This window comes from Cyprinus carpio, chromosome B6, assembly GCF_018340385.1.
Source record: "Cyprinus carpio isolate SPL01 chromosome B6, ASM1834038v1, whole genome shotgun sequence".
In the NCBI taxonomy this organism is placed as follows: domain Eukaryota; kingdom Metazoa; phylum Chordata; class Actinopteri; order Cypriniformes; family Cyprinidae; genus Cyprinus; species Cyprinus carpio.
In genome coordinates, this window is record NC_056602.1 from 14,285,205 (window position 1) to 14,308,220 (window position 23,016).

Consider the following 23,016-nt stretch of genomic DNA (forward strand, 5'->3'; position numbering starts at 1 on the left):
AGTTGCAAGGCTACATAAGGGCCAGGGTGGCATTGACCCACTCAGATTGACAGCTTGTCCACCCAACATATTTATGTAAAAAAAATCGGGGTGTGTGATATATATCTCGTAATTTTTGTGTAGTTTGACATTATCGAGTATATCTTTAAAAAAACCTAACAAAACACACCTACATAGTGCACGCATTACATTACATGATGTAGTGGGTTAGACTAGTGCGCGTATGCGTTTAGAGTGAGTTCTTTCACTGCATAATTCAGTTTATTAAAATGCATTAAGAATTATCACAAAATTCAATATATGGGGGCAGAAAATTTATAATTTCATATATATTTTATTTCTCCTAAAATCAGCATGATTACAAATGTGATATTGATATTTACAACAGTTTGATAAACAAGTTAATTTAAAGACTTACGTTTTAGACAGCATATTGCCTGTTTTTGCTCTATTTCGACAAAAAATTGTTGCAAACACAGCTACAGCATTGTTTTGCGTCTCTGAGCAACATGTTAGTGTTTCCTTCCTGAACGAATAAACCTTTAGATTCGGTTCAGTCGCAATGATTCACTTATTAACCAGTGGCTTGCTGCCACCTACTGGTGGTTTTAATTTCACATTTAAAGTATGTAATTTGCAAATATCAGTATTTCAAACAGTAGTTTTTTAACGTTTTATGTTTAAAATATCAAAACATTATTTATGCATTTGTCCCACTGAGCTGCATTAAACAGTATGTAAATGCATCTAATGCAGCTTCTGTGTTTCCTCTGCATTGCAAAGATACATTTTGTCAATACTGATTTCATTTGCTTGCTAACAGCCCAAATGTCTTATTATTCTAATTGACTGATTAAATGTAAAAAATTGGACTCAAAGGGTGATACACACTTATAAAAAAAAGAAAAGAAAAAGAAAGCCCATTAAGGGTAAAAATCAATTTAAACGTATTGGAAAAAAATAATTTCTACCACTGCTGTGAACTGATCACCACACAGAATATGATGAATAACAAAATCTTAAGGAGTCAGCTGTCCACGGTAGTCCTTAAGGTACCAGCACAATAACACACTCACCAAAATAATTGTCTATATTTAATTGTCTTGTCTAATTATCTAATTGTTATTGATAAAATCCTAGAAAATATCGAGATATCATAGTCAATATCGCACAACCCTAGTAAAGAATTCATAAGATCCCGGTGGATGAGTGTCGATCTCCCAGTTGTGCGCTTCTACTCCACTAAAAAAAAATGCAACCCAGCACTAGGTAAAATGTGGACAAACCTAGCTATTGGGTTGTTTTGGACCCCCAGTGGTTGGGTTACTTCCCAGAAGGTTGGGTTTTGGGTGTAACATTTAACCCAACCGCTGGGTCAAAACAATCCAATAGCTGAGTTTCGTCCATCTTTCACTCAGCACTGGGTTGTATTTAACCCCAGCATTTAGAGTGCATGGCAAACGGCAAATGCAAGAGATGTTATGGTTTGCTAATATTTGGTGAAGCTACAAACCAAAATGCAGCCCAAAAAGTTGCATGTATAGCCTATACTGTTCGCATGTATCTGATATTGTTTGATGTCCTGAAACAGTTATGCTTGTTTTCTGCTAGTTGAGACATTTTCAACGATATATGAACAGTCTATCTGTTATACAATGCTTAACATTACATTTTTTAGTCATATTTTTATTTTCAATTTTGGCATATATTTTCAGCTCATATTTTTGGCTTTACTTTTTCAGCCAAAAGCCAAAGGCACTGAGGTCCAACCTATTTCACCAAGGTCCACTCACTTGCAAATATATTCTGGCCTCGCCACTGTTGTGCAGATATAGGCTATAAGACAATGACCAAAAAATAGAAGAGTAGCAAGAAAAACAATATATTGAAACTATATAATTTTCAGTATTGAGTTTTGGGGTTTAATTGGTCATTGTATTAGTTTTAACTAATGGACTGGAAACCCTGATTAACGGTATGGAAACAGCAAAATAATCAGGAATTTATAGTGTGTCCCAGAACGAGAGAAAGAGAGAGAGAGAGAGAGATACTTATCCCATTTACTCACCTTGTCCAAGAAACAAGTTGTTTAGGTGATAATGATTGACTGCCATGCTACAAAAAGTAGGCTACATACTGTACAGAATAAAAGTTGCCCATCTGATTCATGTGGGTGATCATAAGTTTTCTCAATGTCATACGAGCTTTGTGTGGAAAGCAGACCTTAATCTTAGTCGTAATTCACACAAAAGCTTTTCCTCTCATTCTTGCTTTTCAGACAGAAAATCCGTTTGTCGTTTACATAAGCTAAGCTTAAAGCACGCCTGAAACCATAAAAGGAAAAAAGGCGGAAAATGTTCTCAAACCTCATTGGTTATTGCAGATATAGTCATTGCTTTTAAGTTTAAACCTTATACCGTTAAGGCTGAAAACTACTGGCCTAATTGGTTCCTTCTACACTTATAAAAGTACAAAATATGAACTCTAATCAAACTGAATTGCAATCGTGCTATTTTATTATTGCACGCAACATTTATGATGGGAAGTCAATTTCTTATATACAGTGTGTCAATAGTCCTACTGATATAGCCTCATGTTTCAAACCAATTTGATTTCATCCCATACATATATTTCCTTTTAAATTTGCTCAGAGCTGTTATTATCGGTTTCCTCCAGTAGAGGGACTTCCAGTGAAGCTGGTGCCAGTATTCTTCTCACAGAACAGTCATACATACAGTTCTAATGGGTAAAATGAATAATTAAAGCTGTTAAATATATTCTCACAGCAAGCACATCTAGTTTAAAGTGAAAATTTAATGGTCAACACACCATCTCATCTCAAAGCAAACAGTGAAAAGGCAAATTTCCAATCCCCAATATTAAAGGGAACAAAATGTAACATCTGCATATAAATATAAAGCTGTAAAGTTTAACGTTCAGAACAGTGACTAAATATTGTTAGTACAAGTAGATACTCAAAAACACAGTACAACATGGCCCTAGTAGACAGAATTCATCTCAGGCTGCACTGTGAATACAACAATAAAAAAAAAAGGAGGAAAATGCCTACACTTTATCAGATGAAAACTAGCCTACACTTGTGTGGATCAATGTGAAGGCCTTTTGTGTTGCAAGGTCATGTGAATGAATTTGAAGTTATAGAACAAGAAAGTACAGTAGAAAGAGTCCTTTCCTCTTGCTTCTTTTTCTCCATTTAATACTCCTTTGTCCATTATTATGAGTCACTATTTTCTTCGTCTTCCTCATCAGATTTCTCAGGATCCTGAGAATCAGAACTTGTGTCACTGGCATCGATTGCAAATGGGTCCTCTCCCTGTAAAACAAAAAGATATCCCATTAAATATTGTTTAAAAAAAAAACTTATTTTCTACATGTGTTCCAATATGCCACAAATGTCATTACCTTCATGTACTTCTCATAGCGCACCTTCACATTATCATTATTTATTATTGCTTTAGCTGTGACCACGCTGTCTCTTTTTAACTGCTCCGTATAAGCCTTTGAGGGGGGGGGAACAAGACATACAAGCAAAATGAGAAAAAGGCCATATGTAAGATGAAAACGACGGTTCATGATATTTAGAGAAGTGAGGAGAGAGTCATGTTACCACTTTGCTCTTGATGTGAGTGAGTGAATGAAGATGTTGCTGTACAGAGCTGAAAACCACAGGAATGTGAATGTCACATGCAGCACAGTAAACCACCTCCATCCTTCTCATGTAGTCCTCTTCTGTCACACCTTTAAGAACAAGAAGTTTAAGTAGTCTCAGTATTTGTCTTTGCAGCATGCAAGATGATAAAACCCTCAAAGCATCAAGTGTTAAAAAAAATACACTTGTACATCAGTGTATTGATTCATCATATTATGCATATTTATGTGATGTTGGCTTATGCAGAATCATACCTTCCATTATCTTTGCCCATTCATCTTTGCTTCGTCCACAGGAAAACTTAAGTTTGTGTAGGGTAGAGGCAGTTTTATGAAACTTGTGAACCATGCAATCCTGTGCAATATTAGAATGGGGTAAATGCAAATCAACAAATAGAATAAAAATCCAGACTAAAGCATCAAGAAAAAAAAAATATTTAAAAAGGCTTACATGCAAAAAACTGATGACCTTGTCATCCAATTTGGCTTGCCGTCGTATATAGTCAAGAGTCTCTGTGTGATACGTGCTTCCAAAGTGTTTCTCAATGTCTTTGTCTTCAAATGTGTGGAATTTACAAAAAGCACATGTAAAAGCCCACCTAAAAATTTTGTACAAATTTAAATTCTTTGGCCTTTTTACATTTCACAAGTTAACATTTCTCTGCTTCTAAAAGGAATACAGCAGAAGTTATCAAGTTCTGCCCTTAAATAATATATATATACAGTAGATTTAAATAATAAATGAATATCCAGCAAATCAATCTAGACAAGCGATGTGTCAGTTGAAATTTCAGTGTTCACCTGTGCTTATCTCCATATTTTTCATGATTCTTCTCTCGTCGTCTTCTGCGCTTCTCTCTGGCTCGAACTTTCTTACCAAGCTCTGCACTCAAATAATAAACCATGCTTACAATGAATTATGCTGTGAGATACAACTTTTTTTCCAATTTAATAAACAATAGAATATAAAAGCCATACCATGCTCTTTATTTATTTCCTTGGTTTCGGAAGAAATACAACTGTCCTGTAGAAAAGACAAGCTCTAGTATCACAGGACTGATTTTGAGGCATCTTTGATTGTGAATTCTTACCTTTGAAATGTGTGGTCCTAAAAAAAGAACAAAAAAAGCATTAAGTAAAGAAAGTGCAACAATTTAACAATTTTAAATCATGTTTGGTCTATCAAAGCAGCGCATCACGTACCCACAATGCTGATTATGCTGGGAGTTGCTCTTACTATCCTCTTTTTTTTAACCTTCTTGCAAGGAGGTACTGGTTCCATCATCTTCCTCTTGGTCCCTCGAAACACCAAAGCAGCTGATTTTGAGTAGTATCTCTCTATGCAAATAGACGGGTTCTGACTAGAGCACTGTGGAAGAGATGAGATAGATGAAAGTCATTGCTTTTGCTCAATAAATAAACTAGACACCAGACGTACCCCTACATCTTGTCCTTTGGCCTCAGGTACAACAGCACCTCTTCCGCTGTAGTTTCTTTGCACGTATGGGTGCATGTCTCTGCCCCGTGAGCCAATCGGCGTTGGCCGAGAGTGTGAAGGAGAGTACAGGCTGGAGGAATCGGAGAGGTTGGATGTTGAGTACTGACTCTCTCTGCCGCTGTCCAAAAACGGAGACCTGGACCTTTGGGAAGACATGACTAGGGGCCTGTCCCAGTTTGACAAGACGTCTGCTCCCCAAGTGGATGAACAGGTGTCACTGTAATCTTTATTAGAATTATCAAAAACGCTTTCAGCATCTTCAGTGTTCAAGGACCCAAGTCCGAAAGATTCATAGGCACCATATCTGATGAAAAAATTAATAGTAGCACTTCACAGTAAGACTGAATATTTTTTTTCATTAACGTATATAACTTATATAATATAATTTATATAATTAAAAATACATATTTAAAAATCTTAATTTATTTTTTTTATTTATATACGGTTTTTTTTTAGTGTTACCAAACAAATTTCTTTTAAAATATATATTTTTTTTCATTTTATATAGGAGAGCCGTTCCTGTTGCCTCCTCAAAAAAGCACAGTGAAGATCCTCTGACAATTCTTACCTGTCAGAGCCTTTGGTCTCCAAGGACTCAGAGGATGCAAACGATCCAAATAATGGCTGACTGTAGCATTTCCCTGGCCATTTGACAAGTGAAAGTGATTATTTGAGAATGCTATGAGAATGTACCTCATTCAGAAACAACAAGTACAAACAGAAGAATATAACATTGTAGCTATATAAGAGTGAGGATTAAATTACCTGAATTGTCAGCTGATGATGGGAACATTTCATCCTTATACTAAGTCCTTAAAAACAGATTGTATTATGTCATAATTAAAGCCTTGATTAAACCAAAGTCCCATTAAGGTATTCTATAGTCTTTGATTAAATCAGGCAGGGTAAACTTCTATAAAGGTTAATAGGAGACAATTTATTTTACAAAAAATGTCATGCCATAAATGGGAGATGAAATAATATAATAGGGTTTGTCATAAAACACTTGTAGACAGCACAAACAGTGACACATAAGCGAATGGGCCTCTCCAGTGTTCATTTTGCCCTTGTGTTTGGAAACTCTATTCAAGATTTACTTGTCAGATTGAAACAGATCACCTTGATGAATTTACATCCATTTTGCACCATCAATTCTTACTTTTATTTAACCAAAAAATGTGTGTTTTGTGGAGTGGGAAATGTTACATTATCTGGCATCGTCATTTAAAACCTTTTATTTCTTTTTATTTTATTTTAGTATTAGTAGTATTATGCACATTTATGCAAACCAAAAACATAACATTTAGCGATTAACTAAACAAAAGTCTAAATGCCTTTGCAAGGAATTATAAACACTGAACTCAGTCCTCATTATTTTTCCGTTTCACCGATTCTTTTTCGACAAAGTGACCTTATTTCTAAAAGCAACATAAAGGAATCCTCACTTACCACATAAACGAGAGTCAATCAGTCCTACCGCGTTTAATTAAAGCAGGGGTCATTTCCCGCTAGAAACAAACTAAACAACGGGGTCAGGAAAACTTTAGAGCTGGTTTGCGACAACAATTCTGCTACTTCATAACCATTTCCTAATGAAAGTTGTCTTCCTCCAGAGGCCGCTAGTGTTTCACAAACCAAACTTACACTGAGCCCCCATTCAAATATTTTGTGGTTTTGAAGAAGAGGGCATTTGTACTATAAAATAGGCATATATAATCGGATTGATACAGCCTTACAATGAAATGAATCTAAACTAAATGATTAAATACACGACTTTTCTAGTAATCAGAAACAGCTGTGTTTGGTCTGTCCTAATCAGCGCTGTGAAAGGGTTACTGGTACCACGTGACAATGACGCATCTTTTTTTAGCATCAGCATCTTCAGTTGAACAGTGAACACCTGTCAGAGAGTAGCAATATCCTTTATACAATAAATATTCACATTGAATAGTTCAATGAGAATTATTAATGCTAATTTATGGTACATAACGACTTAGAGACAACTAAACTTCACACCTTTGGGGTATCAGATTGTCATTCATTGATTCATTTAGAGCAGCAAAATAATATTTGTAACACTTTCAAGACGTTATATTGTACTTCACTAAACCTAAACCACTGTGAAAGGATTCCACTGAACTAGCAGGACATTTCGTGGCGAAAATTGTTTCGGTATATTTTAATATTGAGATTTGATTTATTAAAGGGTCTTATTTTGAAAAAATATATATATACTAGTATATCTCTGTACATATTAAAAATTATATTGCACTATTACTCTCTTAAATTATTTTACTTCCTCAATATTTAGGTTAGCTTTTAGTTCCTTATGCTGTATTGCAGGGAGACATACAAAATGTGCAAAGCTGGGGTCCCTAGGACAGAATTAAGAACCACTACTGTAAAGAAAAATGTAACATTTCAAACAACACAGACACCGATATATATTTTCAATGTATTTATTTTATTTTAAAATCGCAAGTTTAACATCCTTTCAAACAAAACATGTGATTAGGAGCAAAGCAAACTAAATTCATTCTCCTTTCCATCAAAACCAGAAAGGCTAAACCATGAAGGGATGCAGCATCAGGCTACATTCAGGGCGGAAGAGCAATACACCTTAAAGTAGCTTGCTGAAAAATAAAACACATTTCCTTTATTCTGGAAATAAGTACTCAGTCGGAATGAACAATACGTGTTTTATGTACCTGAATAACACAATGTATTTTTTATTTTTTTTAAATGGTGGAATCATTTCAAATCAGGTACATCCTAGTAAAACTATTAGTATAGAAATGGAACATAAATTAATAAATGAACAAACAAACGCTCATTCCAAACATCAAACAGAACCAACAAATAGTTTCATTGTACAAAACCTATATAGTAATCTAATTTAAAGTCACTCAAAACATTGAAACCCATCTTTAGATTCATATGTGGTTATAATTATTGTATTGTCACACATGTATCAAAAATGATTTTCAAGCCTCATCTGGCACGACATCAAGATTCTTGAGGGGTCACAAATATACCAGTTACAGGTCAGACCCTGCAGCATTTCAGTAGGACAAATATAACACAGTGTGGGAAGTATAATCAATGAAATGCAAATAGGTCAAAAACAAAAATTTGTTCAAAATTAAATTGCTTTTAATAAACGAAAAAAAAAAATCAAAAATACAATGGACATTATCCAAATTATTCAATTACTGTTAACCCTGCAATCCATGTACACACCAGGTAAATTAAACACCATCCAATCTATTGAAAACTTTCATAAACAATTGAATGCTTTGAAGCAAACACCACTTAATCTGTCAATAATTAATTAAAGCGGCTAAATATTATGGATACCCTTTACTTTTCAAGAGTACAGTTGCACTTCCTCTTCATACAAATGACTGGCTTAAAATAAAATAAAGAAATGGTTAGAGTTTTAGGGTGAAACAGTGAAACCATTTATGCTATTATAGCATGCTACCTTAAAAGGGATAGTTTACCAAATTTCAATTCTGTCTTCATTTACTCACCCTAATGTTATTTCAAACATGTATGACTTCCTTCTGTAGAACATAACACACATAAAATAAATTACAAAAATTAAAATAAAATTAAAAATGAAATTAAAAAGTCTAAAAGCCAACTTTCATTCTTTCATACAGGTTGTCTAGATGTCTGGAATGACATTAGGATAAGTAAATGATAATATTCTTTATTTTTTATTCAACTATAAAACAACTATTAAATCTTGACCATGTTTTATTCATTTATGACAGATATGTTACTTTGTCAAGAAAAATGAAACAACAAATGTTCAGGTTAGGGACATCTAACACGTTATTCCAGCACTGGCATGAATATCGATACTTAACATCTGGCAAGTCACTTTTTTTGTGCGTTTGCCTCAAACGCTGACTGCATGGGCATGCACAGCGCAGACAGAGCAAGGTAACTTAAAACAGTGATACACAATGCAAGCATTTTCATTACTTTTACTAGCCAGTAAGGGCTAACAGTAAAACAGATGGTAATCATACACAGTTACAGGCTAACATATGATGTTAGAATATATATATATCAGGGCAATTTTCCAATACATGTCTACTGGAGGTTTTGAGCATTAAGGACCATGCAGTGTATACACATTACAGGTCTGTCCCATCATATGGTGTTATATACAAAACATGCACAAGTCAAATGAGGTCAACATAACTTATGCATTACTTCTGTAACCCACATGAAAAGATGATGTTAAAAGAAAAAGGCTATTTTATTCCCAAAACTTAAAACTTGCACAGACTAAAGGTATCTTGTGCATCGCACTGCATCAACAAACATTGTTATTCAGTTCCAAGTATTTTGGTTAATAGACATTGAATAGGTGGACAGTTCCATTAAAAAAGTAACGGAGGTATAAAATGTACTGTTTGATTGAATCTTGTACAGATATAACTTTGTATCAACGCTAACATTCAGTTTCTTAAACACTTCAGAGCACAACTTAAATTACTTTAGTGCACTTTTATCTAAACCCAATTCCGGGGAGACTTTTCCACTTTTTACTTTTACCACTTATAGTCGAGTACAGTAGTTGTGATTAACTTTATAATAAAATGTCAGTTGTTCTGGGTTCTCCCAAACAAATACAATCATTAATGGCACCACAATACACAATGCATGTGATGCAGACTGTGCGGATAACAGCTGGTGAAAATGTTAGCATGAATGCGACTGAAATGAACAGAAAACAAAAGTGATCTGTATTATACTGTCACTGTAACATGGGCAAATGATAAAAACAAACAAAAACTTTTTAAAAGAACAAAAACCCATGCAGACAGGCATAATAATCTCAAACATTTGAATAATTCTCAAGAATTCTGTGCACTGAGCATAGTTCAGATTCACAAACGTTTATATTGGCTTGCCGGCAATTTGTTTTGGCCTGTGCAAAAAAATGACATTAAATGTTAACATAAGTTTTGATACTGGACTCATTCCTTACACATAGAACATCCATTCATGCCCACAGTCCACAGTTTTAATAAAAGAAAAACAAACAAACAAACAGAAGTAGTGAGCACTGCCTTTTGCACACTCTGATTCCGTTCACTCAGAAAACCATCTTGCCAGGTTTTTTCTGATCCACACTCACACTCCGTTAGCAAAATTAGCACTGGTTTCCTGACTTATGCTCTCTTTGACCTCTAGGGGCAGTGTATCAAAAAGGTGGTCTTCCACAATGAGGCCATTTCGGCGCAAGAGTCGGCACTGGCCAAGCTGCGCGGGCAGGCGATCCAGGCAGTTCCCCTTCAGCTCAAGATGAGTCAGCTGCAGCGACTGCCCGATTTTCTCTGGCAGTGACGAGATGCAATTGTGCCCAAGGGATAGGCTACGCAACTTTGTGCATTTGAACAGCTGCTTGGGTACCACTTCCACCTTGTTTCCTGTGATGGCAAAGTGCTGTAGATTCTGGAGAAAAACCCCACCTCTGGAGGAATCACTACGATGGAGTTGTGGCTAACATCCAGGTATCTCAGTTTTAGAAGATTGAACAGAGTGATAGGCAAGGTCTCTAGTTTGTTATGTGACAGATAGAGGAACTCTAGGTTTTTTACGAGACTTATGGACAATGGAATGGAAATGATTTTATTATGCCACAGTTTGAGGCAGTTAAGCCGTTTGAGGTGCTGGAAGCTGATGACCTCTTCAATGGTACGGATATTGTTTGATTTCAAGTCCAACTCCTGCAGGTTGGTCAAACTAAAAATTGCATGCGGTATCCGCTCCAGTTCACAATTGTGCAGCTCCAGTTCAGCAAGATTGATCATCTTTTTTAAACTGTTCAACACGAAGAGTTTAGTACCATCATTGTGAACCACAAGTTTGATCAGATGGGGTGATAAGTCCGTAATATTAGTCGGAATCTTGGTAAGGTTGCTCTTCAGATGTAGGATCTTTAGATGCCTCAAGTCCCTGAGGGAATCTAATCATATCATTTTGTTATTCTCGGAGTTCAAGTTTCCCACCAAGTAGAGCTCTCTCAAGTTCTTCAACATGTAAACCCAAGTGGGTATCTCTCCTACGTCCGTAAACTTGACATGAAGGCACCGGAGGTGATCGCGGAGGAAACTGAATGCAGTCTGTTCGACTTTGGCGGGGCAGTGGTAAAAGTGCAACTCGTGAAGGTTGATCATCTGGGAGATTTTCGCTGTGATACGTGCCTCTGGGATGAGTTCTAGTTTCAGGACCTCTAAATCAGTGAGGTCAAAGACCGCATCAGGAACACCCGAGAGCATAAAAAGATGCAGTTCAAGCTTGTCCTGCGCATTGCGAGTCACGTGTTGGCGTAGTTTCTCAAAGGTCCACTCGTGGTTTAAGCTGATTTCCCGCAGTTTGTTCTCACTTACCTCTGAGAGAAAGACACCGAAACGTTTCGAGTACAATTGGTCATACTGGTCCACCATGTGTAGAAGGAAAGCAAAGTCATTCTTCACATCTGGGATATCACTAAAACTGCTTTCTTCTCGAACTTTCTCAAAAGAGTACTCTTTAAGAGGCCGTCTAAACAGCCAAAAGAGAGTGTAAATGCAAACCAAGCCACAATGAGAACAATGTAGCTAACGAGAAGTTTTTTCAACATAAAAGCCATGTTATGGGTGCATTTAAATTTTGCGTATCCAGTTAAATGCTTAATTTCAGGCTCACAATCATGGTCGAATTTAATGGACGTGACAAAGGTCATGGTGTAGCACAGAATCAGAATGAATTTGACAGTTTTTATTATAGTTTGAGCTACATAGAATTTGTAGATCATGTCGCTGTCTTCAACATGTGTGCGGAACTTCCTCACTTTCTCAAAAAGTGCTTTAGCTTGCTCTCCATCTTTCTTATCAAGTATAGTCATACTTGGAACCTCAATGACTGGCTTCTCTGCAGAAAACTTAATGCTAGATTTTGCGAGCATGGGTGTGGACTGATTTGGACTTCCTTCCTCACTGCTGGTTGAAAGGTGCTTTGGTAATGTAGAGGCTCCAGTCAATCTCTGCTTATTCTCTTCAGAGTCTTCACAGGCTGTCTCAGACAATGCCTTGGTCGTCCAAGGGGACTCAAAACACTTGCCCAAAATAGACACAAAATGCTCAATTTTGGAACTGGTCTTTGGATACTTGAACCAAAAGTTACTGCTTACCATGAGAACAATAGTGTGAATGAGAGCTAGATATGGAAAGTATTTTGAATACCATGGGAGGGCAACATGGTAGCACATCTGATTAACAAAGACATACTGCTGAAAATCCAGATTTGTTCGTAAACCCGTAGGCTGAGGTTGCTTGACAGAAGACGACTGTGGGAAGTGTTGGACAACACTGTCGGTTTGTTCTTTGCTTGCTAAAGGTGCAGCCGCCAAGGTCACATGGCCTCCTCCTTTCCCTGAGCCAAGAGCTTTCTCTGGTGGCCTTTCTGTGGCCACAGGGTTTTGGTCCTCCAACGATTCCAGAACAGGAAGGCAAACCACCTGATCTTTGGTTAACTGCATGGTCCCGGCAAATATGGCCAGCATTAGCATGACCACACCCAGGTAATCCATAAAGACGTCCCACCATGGTTTCAGTATCCGATAAGTTGGCTGGATGTCATTTAGAGAGGCAACTTCTGTGAGGGTAAACATTCCTACATGAAGACATAAAAACAAAAACAAGTATTTAGTATATAGTATTATCAATGACAAATAAGAGTGTCTGAGAAAAGGACAAATCTTAAAAAAAAAAAAAAAACATGTTTACTCTCTATTAATGTTGATTTCATATAACTTTGAAAAACTAATTAATCCAACTAAACTTATCTTTTTCAATTTAGTATCTTTAATTTTCAATTTAATAAGTGTTGTAGTATTATCATGAAGTGTACACATGTGAAAAACTGTGTATATTTATTATGTATATATACATACACACGCATGTATATATTTCAGAAAAAAATATAAAGAATAAATAATAATATTTTTATATATTTATTTATTTATATACTGTATGTGTGTGTATTTATAAATAGTTATAAATATACACAGAACACACACATATATTATGCAAACAAAAAATTTTATTTTGAATGCGATTAATCACAATTAATCAATTGACAGCTCTAATATATATGTGTGTGTGTGTGTGTGTGTGTGTTTTAATACATTATATCACAAGTATATACATATATAAAAAATGCATAAGAAATGTTATTCTTACAATGACTTATAGGTGCAGTAGGAGATCTTGGAAAATGTTAACTTTAGCCTGATATCACTGAAAGCGTACGTCCCACCCTCAGTGACATCCAAAGCCATGCCCCCTGAGTGCATGAACGCACACACAGACTAGATGACCAGAGACAACATTACTACAATCACGTGTTATTAACCGACTAAAAAACCACATAATAAATTAAGTAAAAGTACTAAAGTTTGCCTGCCATTCCGGCTCAGTCTGCACAGCGTAAGTGAAGGATCCAATCTGTCTGCAAAGCGTACGTGAACATGCTAATGACTAGGCCTGAGCGATAAAATGGTATAGATATTTACCGACAGTGCACCTTCTTTGATAACGATATAAAAAATGTTTGATATAGTGCACGATATTGCCACGTGCTATGAGTGACACAGACAGCACACACAAACACGAACATGAGTGCTGTGCCTGCCAGTGATGAGGAGATTGTAAATAAAAAAAATTATATTAGTCGAATTTAAAATAATCATTTGCATTTGAATGCAAAAATAGTACAATCGAATGCTAGCTGTGCGTCAGGAAGCGTCATCAGTGGAGCACGAGATGCGGTGATGATGATGTAAGTGATGTTGTAGTTTAATGTTTTGTTAGCCTAGCCCATGAGACACACAGTTGCTGAAAAGTGAAAGTGAAAAGTGAAAGTGACGTAACATAACAGCCAAGTATGGTGACCCATACTCGGAATTCATGCTCTGCTTTTAACCCATCCAAAGTTCACACACACAGCAGTGAACACACACACACCATGAACACACACCCGGAGCAGTGGGCAGCCATTTATACGGGCGGCGCCCGGGGAGCAGTTGGGGGTTCGGTGCCTTGCTCAAGGGCACCTCAGTTGTGGTATTGAAGGTGGAGAGAGCGCTGTACATTCACTCCCCCCACCTACAATTCCTGCCGGCCCGAGACTCGAACTCACAACCCTTGGTTTGCAAGTCCAACACTCTGACCGTTAGGCCATGACTGCGTTATTCATTCAAAATATTAGAGAAATATAGTAGCTCAATGCATAGAAAATTTTGATTAGGTTAAAACCTAAACCAAGCCATTCACACAAAACACATATTCAGCGCATTTTCTAGATGGACAAATGTGACTGCTGCATTCGCGTGTCACACATGAAAAAGTTAAAACAGCTTAAACTTTTAGAAAACACATCACAAATTTGTGGAGGTTTATTCCTTTTCACTGTGTCTCATATGTTTTAATGGCAATCTGTGTGATGGGCGATTCAGGTCTTTGTATTAAGCAATGCATAAATATGTGATACTGTTTTGCTCTTAATTGTTTATGCATTTTATGAAATTACTTTTGATTTATATGAGTTAATTTAGACGCAATGCACATTTTTTTTTTTTTTTTTTTTTAATAAACAGTTATTATTTCCTTGCGTCGACAATTTAATGTGCTGCATTATTTTGCTCATTGAGCCCTCCTGTGGCCTTGGAAAACAAGCCAAAATTTTAACCTAATTAATCTGCATATAAAACATTAGAAATTGGATATTTGTTTAATTTTTATATTGTGTTTGACTGTTAAAACAAAACAAAAAAAGTGTGTTGTTTGTATCAATAAATTGAGTTGATTGATAAATACAGTGGTTAAATGTAAACTTTTTTTCTATTACTCTGTTTTAAAAAATGTTACAAAAAATGTCAATAATTATCGATACCGAATGTTATGAAACATTTTATTGTTGATACATTTTTTAGCTATATCGCCCAGCCCTAATAATGATGTATCCTGTCTGCGCGAACAGGGTGCACAGAGATATGCAAATACATATGTTGACAGGCAAGTAGGAAAGCCAAACAAAACGCTCGGAACGAACATTTCTTGGTCCTACGCCTTCCACAGAATATATAAATACAGTTAAATATATTTAGATCACTTAACTTAATGATTGCTATCGGGATGTGAAGAGACTTTTAACCATCATAACAAAAATGTTTCTGAAGAGAATAACCTATCGCACCTTTGAATACACATCATCAAATAAAAAAACTTTTCATTTTTGCTTGTTCTTCAAACTAATAAACAAATCAAATGCCTCAATATTACACTCCCTGCTACATTCTCATATTCCATTAAATCAATGTACAGTACAAATGCAAGGAATGGCCTAATACACCACTAAAGATAACAAATGGTCCCACTGCATGGGGAGACATCCTAGTGTCTCTGTCCTGTATCACTTTTCACAGCACAGAGCTTGATCATTGCTCAGGCACTAAAGCACTGCATTAGACTTTCTTATTAGATTATCAGCCGTAGTTGGCCCCTACTGTACTGCATGAAGACAATAGTCCTGCAGTGGTGAGCCTCGCCAAAGACAATGTTGTCTTTAATATCAAGTTGCAAGTCTCTGCTCTAATATTCAGGCATTTTGCAGGGGTACTATTGACGTGTAGAGCTCAACTTTCACATTGCTAAGACTTACCAATAAACATCCACTAGACAAAATTGAATGACCTTCTCACTGTCAAGAAACAATTGACTGAATGTCATAATGATTAATTAACTTGTATTTCACTTGGCTAATCCAGCTGTTATTTATATATCATAAATGTTTTTGAGTAACATGTATCCATTATTCTCCTTGAAGCAATGTGTTATCAGATTACATGTACTATGACTTAATACTTTTAATTTTTCCATGAGGCCTTTTGCACATAATTTACTGCCTCTAGGATCTACTTATAAAACAAAGTCTAGACTTGCTTCAAAAGACAATCACATTCCATCCAAGTCACAAGTACTTTCTTGTGCTTCACCTGTCCTGCAGACCTTTTGGTAAAATCTTACACTGCCTTTGATGTTAACATGTCAACTGTAAAGATGGTGTAAAAATCAAAGAAGCATAAGGAAAATGTTTAAGTAAAAAATATATAAAACTTTGTATTTCGGGTAATAAATGTAAAAATAAAAAATTATATATATATATATATATATATATATAAATATATATTATATATATATATATATTATATATATATATATATATATATATATATATATATATATAGTGTGTGTGTGTGTGTGTAACATCTTTAAAGACTAGCGTATGTGCAGAAGTCCTTTCTCTGCATTAATTAGTCTCTAATTTAGTGCAATTACACAACAGCTTATTTAGCCAAGTCAGATTGTTGTAAACAACAATTACTACTTTCTTAGTGTGTTGCCATGAGGTTAGAAAAGCACATGTGTTTTCTCAAAAGGCACATAATTATGTACAGATGCATATTAAATGACAGCAAAGAGATTCGTTCAAAAACCTAGATTTCTGGCTGCATATTCCAACAGGGTGATCTATTATTGGTAGATCTGTAAATTTTACATGTATGAATATGAGTATGTAGAGCTCATCACTTCTTTGATGGTACTTTACAGTGAAAAAAGAAAAATCATTCCTTTAAAGTAAAAATTAATACAAGCCTATCAAATGAAGTGGAAACTGAGCACACAACCACCAGCAAGACTGTGAATAAAGTCACCTAATAAATTTAATGCTCAAAGACTGGTAAAGTAGGACTCAACAAGACATCAGAGAATGTCTGACAATTGCTTTTCCCACTGCTTACCCAAAATAATTTGCAAGACATCAGTTCCTAAGATCTACAGCTAGAAGGTTACACACACTAACCCTATAAGAGCTGAGATGTTAAGCAGGCTTGTTTGCAAATGTTTTGAAGAGTCTACAATAGGCATTTTCTATTCCACTGCAAGCTATAAATAAACAAATAAATAAAGTATATGATTTGATATGATAGGATATGACATAGCACAGACTCTCAGGCTAATGTGCCTTTCATTATACATGCATTTATAGCATTCAATTGCAGGAAACACTTATACAAACAACTCCTGGTAATTACCTTATCACTGGTATAGATCCAAAGAGTATTTGTTCATTTCCTCAACTACTCTCATCATTCAACATGCTCCACACAGCAGTGCACTTTACATGCATATGATGAACTGACATCCCTCAGTGAGTGAGTACCAATTGTTTTAACACTTTCTCTGAATGCAGAAACAGCCCCACCAAATAATACTAAAAGGTCTGTCACAGGCTCACTTCTTTATACTTTTTATATGCTGTTTCTGTAGCATTCTATGTGTTATGTATTTACATCTAATTTGCCTTTAGTAGAAAGAGGTACAAGGTATTAAATACTATAAAATCAAAACAAAAATTCATAAGTTGACTTAGCAAAGACTAAAGTCTCCGTGGCACTTACAAACATATGGTTGCACTGTTTTAGTAGTCTGACATATATCAACCACTGTCCATCTTGTTTATCCAAATGATAGGATGTTGGAGTGTTTAAAAAAAAAAACCTGTTTGGAAAGGATTTGCCATTTTATCTAAAGCTGTTAGTTACACAAAAAAATAATCAGTTCACTTTTAAAGACAAATTTGAGGTAAACAATTATGAAACTGAATTACCTGCTGTTTCCTAAAAAAGGGCAAAACAATTACAATTTAAACTGCTTATTTGGAAATAGGATCTTAAAATGCCCCATTATGCCATTTTTACGGTTCCTAATATTGTTTTTGAGAGTCTCCTAAATTAGGATTACTGGCATGCAAGGTCAAAAGCCGCTTTTGTTTTCTCAAAATATGCATTTAATATCACCTCATTTTTCAGCGATTCTCAAATGATTCGTTCGAAGCAGTTAAAATAAACATCTATAGAAAACACAAATATCCATTAATCATCATACTCACAGATTGTTAAGATGGCCCAGTCTGTTGTGATTGGTCCACCGCGTACAACGTGTCGGAAACTATACGCCTACTTCAATAGTTCTGTATTTTGAACGCTCAAAAGATAATTAAACATCTATTATTTATCATACTTACAAGTTTCGATTCAGTGGAGCAGCTGGTCCAAATAATGAGGTTTCATGATCCATCTTTCAACAGCAAGCATTTAGTGAATCCACGTTGAACTCCCCGAGATTAGAGAAGCAGGTGTCAATAGAATGATGTGTTTGTGGGCGGGGTCAAGTTGTTCGTGGCCGGCCAACATAGAATATATGCGGGAATTATGCAAATGTGTTACCCCGTGACGTGTAGCCGTCACGGAAGTGGGGTTTGGAATTACTAACGCTCGTTTAGGCTGTAGAGAGTCGATTCTTATTTTGGGATACAATAACTTTATTTATCGTGCACTTTCAGCTTTACAACTTTGATGATCATTTACATTCACATACAGCCACATTACACACTGCATGAAAGGCAATATTGGAAATGGCATAATAGGGGCACTTTAATAATTTCTTATTTCAAAACATTTTTTGAAAATATAACATTGAGAGAATAGCTGGGATTCTGACAAATAAATCAGAGTTGCATAATTAATTCTGGTCTTTCACTATGGCGATGAGAAACCTCAGTTTTTAACCTCACCTGGGTAACACAACCTTAACCCACAAAAAACACAATTATCATTACAGCTGGCCTTATTTAACCTCAGTCTGGGCTTTTACCCCATAACTAGGTCACGGCTGCAGCTGTTATTCTCATTTGCTGTGTCTCAAACAGAAAATTTAAATGACAATGCTGGTAACCAATCATGTCTCTTCGTGTTACAGATTTCAGTGTTGGGGCAACCATTTGTGTCCCAGTATATGTACAGTTTATGTCAATGAGTTAAAATAAAGCGTTATTGTAATAATGTATGAATTCATGTATATGTGTATGTGTATGTGTGTGTGTGTGTGTGTAGAAAAAGGAGAAGAAGAAAAAAATAGAAGATTAAAGGCTGAAACTGAACATCTGTTCATATGTGCCAAGTCAAGTGAAATCAAAATCAGTAAAATCAAGAATAATATTAATGTCAACCAAAAATTTTAAATATCTTCTGATTATAAACAGGCCAATCCAATATTACCAAATATGTCTCAAAAATGACAGCAAAAGAAACTGGTAAATTCAAACCTAAATACACACTTTTTTAAATTAACACTTTAATTTGAAAGCACTGGCTGTCTCAAGTACAACATAGTCCTGCTGGATAAAATTTTGATGGTGGGCAACAGTGCACAATATTATGAAACAAGTTATGTAATATGCATTACCCAGAAATTGGATAAATTGGTAACTTCTTACAAGAGACATGACATTCACATCACTTAGTTATACATTAGCTTGTGCAACTGTTTTGTACAGTCTATATAGTTTGTACATTCTCCTCAAAAAAGCGCCCAAACCCATCTCGCTTTGACTGCTCTGAACTACTCTGACTGTATTCATAAACGCATGCTCAAGACAAGATAGCTAACGTTACTCGACTATTTGTAATATTTCAGAAATGGATGCATAGCATAACGTATATACTTACTGTCTCATATAAACGTCATCAAACGTCATCCATGCAGCACTTTAATTCCTGAGAATCTGAAACACACTTTATCCACTTGTCCTGGCCGTAATGGGGACACTGTTGTAGTCAAATATGCGGTCCACTCGCGTGAGAGACGTCCTTTTGAGCGCATTCACGCCATTGTGTTTCTATACCGGGTCACGACATCTATACAACAATGGTCTGCTTACCAATAACGCGTAAACTGCGAGCAGAACGCGATTTACAGGAACGGACTGGAATATTGCCTATGCACGCAATCCGGTGTCTTGTCATGTCTTCGCGTTTCTGTGCAAATTAACGCCGCTCAGGCAGGAAACCGTTGGAGGTCTGAAGACATTGTTGTGTTAAAGTGGAAAAAAAGTGTCGGTACGAAAGGACAACTTACTAATCATTACCCGAGAGGGCTTTATGCACATGTAAAGGGTCCCTGCTCGTCTCATTATTATGGCACATTCAGTGCCGCGCGCACAGCGGCAGAGTCAACCAGTCTGCACCAGTTCTCTGGGCTGCATATCCGCCACCTTAAACCCCCACAAACACACATTTACAGGCTCATACATACCTCAAACCAAAGCTGTCATTTTAAAAAACGTCACCGCTTCCACGATGTCCATACGTATGAAATGATGAATGAGAAATGTCTGCAATAAACAGAAATGTACTGTCAAATAGAGGAAGTGCATTGTGGGCGGGGCTAAAGTTTACGGGGAGGATTTACGCGCGAAACACCTGACCGGTGTTCAGAAGTTACTACGGGAGCAACCAAACCCCGTTTGTTACACTTGAACTATTTAAGTCACTTTCCAGGAATCCGGGTAGGCTACTACATTTAATTACAATAGTAGAGAGGAAATCTATCATGATTTTTGTGCCAGATTACAATAATTTACATTTTATATAGTTCAAACTGGCATCAGTGATTATCTTACATATTAAATATGCATAGTTCAAAAAAAAAATGTTGGCTGAGCTCTACCTGATATTTATGCCCCCAGGATTCACAGACAAGGCTTAAGCTATTCCCAGACTAAAATGCATGTTTAAGCTGTCACAACTGAAAATATCTTGCTCTGACATATCTTAAAATATGTCAGTGCCATCGTTCTGTGTCAAGATGCACATCTGTAATGTTTTATTCTAAGGCATTTTTGTAAAAGTTGCTTAAATATCTTAATTTAACTAAGGCCTAGTACATTCTTAAGCTAATAACCTTTATTAAAAACGAAACAATAAACAAATACAAAATGTAAATACTACCATACACCAGTAATACTTAACATATACAATTATACTGTTATAAAAATCAAAACAATACGCAAATACAAGTGTAGTTATTACTAGACACCATAAAACAACAGGGGGATGGGGAAGAAACTGACCTTATGTTATGCATATTCATGCATGCTTTTGCAAGCTTGCTGTCTTGTTTATATGTAAATGAAATCCTTTATGTTTTACAAGCGGACCATATGGTTGCAAATAAGATTAAACAGACTTTGCCTACCCCACCCCACCCCACCGGACAACCAGGTTTTCTGTGGGTTTGCTTGTATTTATTTGTGTTGGTCATTGGTGTGGTTATTTTATGTGACTAGCCACCTGCACACACAGAGGGAGACAAAGGACAGACATCAGAAAACACAAAAGTCTCAGAGTTTGACTGAAACAAAGTGTGACAAGGTGAATCCCACATTCCAATTTGTGCCGCAGGCAAATTCTGGGTACATGAGGACATTTCTTGGCACTTGAACTCTTTAGCTATAATAGGCCAGTCTGAAGAAAATACTGTGAAAGACTAGCTTAGCTTTAGCTTTGGTGATGTTGTCTTCAAAATGGCAATTTAAATCTGTTTCTATAGATTGTATGAGAAAGGCTGTGGAACAGCAGTGAATATATACGGATTTATTTTGCATTCAGATATAAGGATTTCTCTAATTACAACCTTGAAAGTGTCCTTTTGCCTCTATCCACAGCTCCACTCTGACAGCTGCTGCACCTTGCCTTTTCATGGTTGAACAGAGAGCAGTCTTCTCCTCGGGGCAAATTTTCAAGATCACACTGTCCTGGGTCATCAGCTTGTCAGGTTTATAAAGGCCTGAGGTCTGGTATACAACTTTTCCTTGCTTCTTGATTTGTCCTGAATGCAACACGAATCACAGACCTGCAAAAACCTTTCACAGACAACAGATCAATGAATTTACTCATGCTATCCAGTAGCAACAAGATTTTTATTATTATTATTATTATTTGCATTCAGCATTTGTTAATATAAATATAAACAGTTAATAATAATAATTGGTGCTCCCCATGGAGTACCGATGTGGTCCCTCTAGGGGTTCTGGACCCCCTGTTAAAGCTCTTATTTGTAACGAGTCAGTCATCCTATATTTGGTACATGGAATCTTTTATAATAAGTGATGACAAGGGATCAGATGAAAGTTAAACATCTCCATCTTGTTGACAAAATAGGTGTAGTACGCAATTTTAGGGTGAAAGTACTTGCCAGCATTGGATCTGTACATGGTGTTGTGTTTCAGGATGGTAATTAAACAAGATATGTTCTATATAAAGGCATTCGCTGTCCACTTTAATCGAAGTTAGAAGACATGCCACTATACACTGCAAAACTGTAACAAAATATTAGTATTCATCTTATTTTAAGTTTTGTACAGGTAGAGGTAGAGGAGATTTTCTCCTTCCCTGATAAAATTCCCAAATTTTACCTTCAGATGTAACAAAAAATTTGTATTAAATAAACACATGCAAGGCAGGCACTTTCACATGCCTTTGAAAGTGGCTGAAGCTATAGTATTTTCCTTCTGTTTTTTACTGTAGACCAGACCATGATTCAGCTATCAGTAGCCATATCCATCACAGCTGATCATGTGACTGAACAAACACTCTCTGATCCCTACTTGGCTCTGGAACATGAGAAGAGATGGGAGACAACAGCCACATACCTCCATCAGACAGAGGATTGCTCCGGCAGACATTTAAACTCTTTCACATGAATGATATTTGGCCTATAAGTGATTTACACAGCATCAGTATCATTCTCTTAATGACCGTATAAAAGGAAAGTAAATTTGAATGGGACGCATTTTTGTGCATTTGCTTGAAAAACAAAATATTTAACTAAAAAAAAAAAAAAAAAGCGTGAAGCATGCAATACAAATTAAATTATCCGCTT

General features: G+C 36.1%; 1 protein-coding gene and 1 pseudogene across 2 annotated transcripts; both read right to left on the reverse strand.

The window, feature by feature from the left end:
* Positions 1-3,086: 3,086 nt before the first annotated feature.
* On the reverse strand, positions 3,087-6,739 carry LOC109095746 (DBIRD complex subunit ZNF326-like). 2 transcript variants are annotated; one of them, XM_042725799.1, is made up of 13 exons: positions 6,617-6,713; positions 5,933-5,979; positions 5,736-5,808; positions 5,114-5,471; positions 4,873-5,038; positions 4,761-4,777; positions 4,648-4,693; positions 4,471-4,552; positions 4,121-4,268; positions 3,925-4,024; positions 3,629-3,759; positions 3,424-3,519; positions 3,087-3,334 (listed from the first exon to the last, which is right to left on the reverse strand). In XM_042725799.1, the coding sequence occupies exons 2-13, from the start codon at positions 5,958-5,960 to the stop codon at positions 3,236-3,238; spliced, it is 1,344 nt and encodes a 447-aa protein (XP_042581733.1). In that variant the 5' UTR covers positions 5,961-5,979; positions 6,617-6,713; the 3' UTR covers positions 3,087-3,235. The 2 variants fall into 2 exon arrangements, with proteins under 2 accessions (XP_042581733.1, XP_042581732.1); XM_042725798.1 differs by having other exon boundaries at positions 3,089-3,334; positions 5,108-5,471; positions 6,617-6,739.
* Positions 6,740-8,892: 2,153 nt separating this feature from the next.
* On the reverse strand, positions 8,893-20,178 carry LOC109091765 (annotated as a pseudogene).
* Between the last annotated feature and the right edge of the window lie 2,838 nt (positions 20,179-23,016).

Coding starts and splice junctions, on each gene's coding strand:
- LOC109095746 (XM_042725798.1), bottom strand. CDS start 5,960: ATGTTCCCATCATCAGCTGACAATTCAG. Junction 3,520..3,628: donor CTCACATCAAGAGCAAAGTG/GTAACATGACTC, acceptor CCCCCCTCAAAG/GCTTATACGGAGCAGTTAAA. Junction 3,335..3,423: donor GCTATGAGAAGTACATGAAG/GTAATGACATTT, acceptor TTTGTTTTACAG/GGAGAGGACCCATTTGCAAT.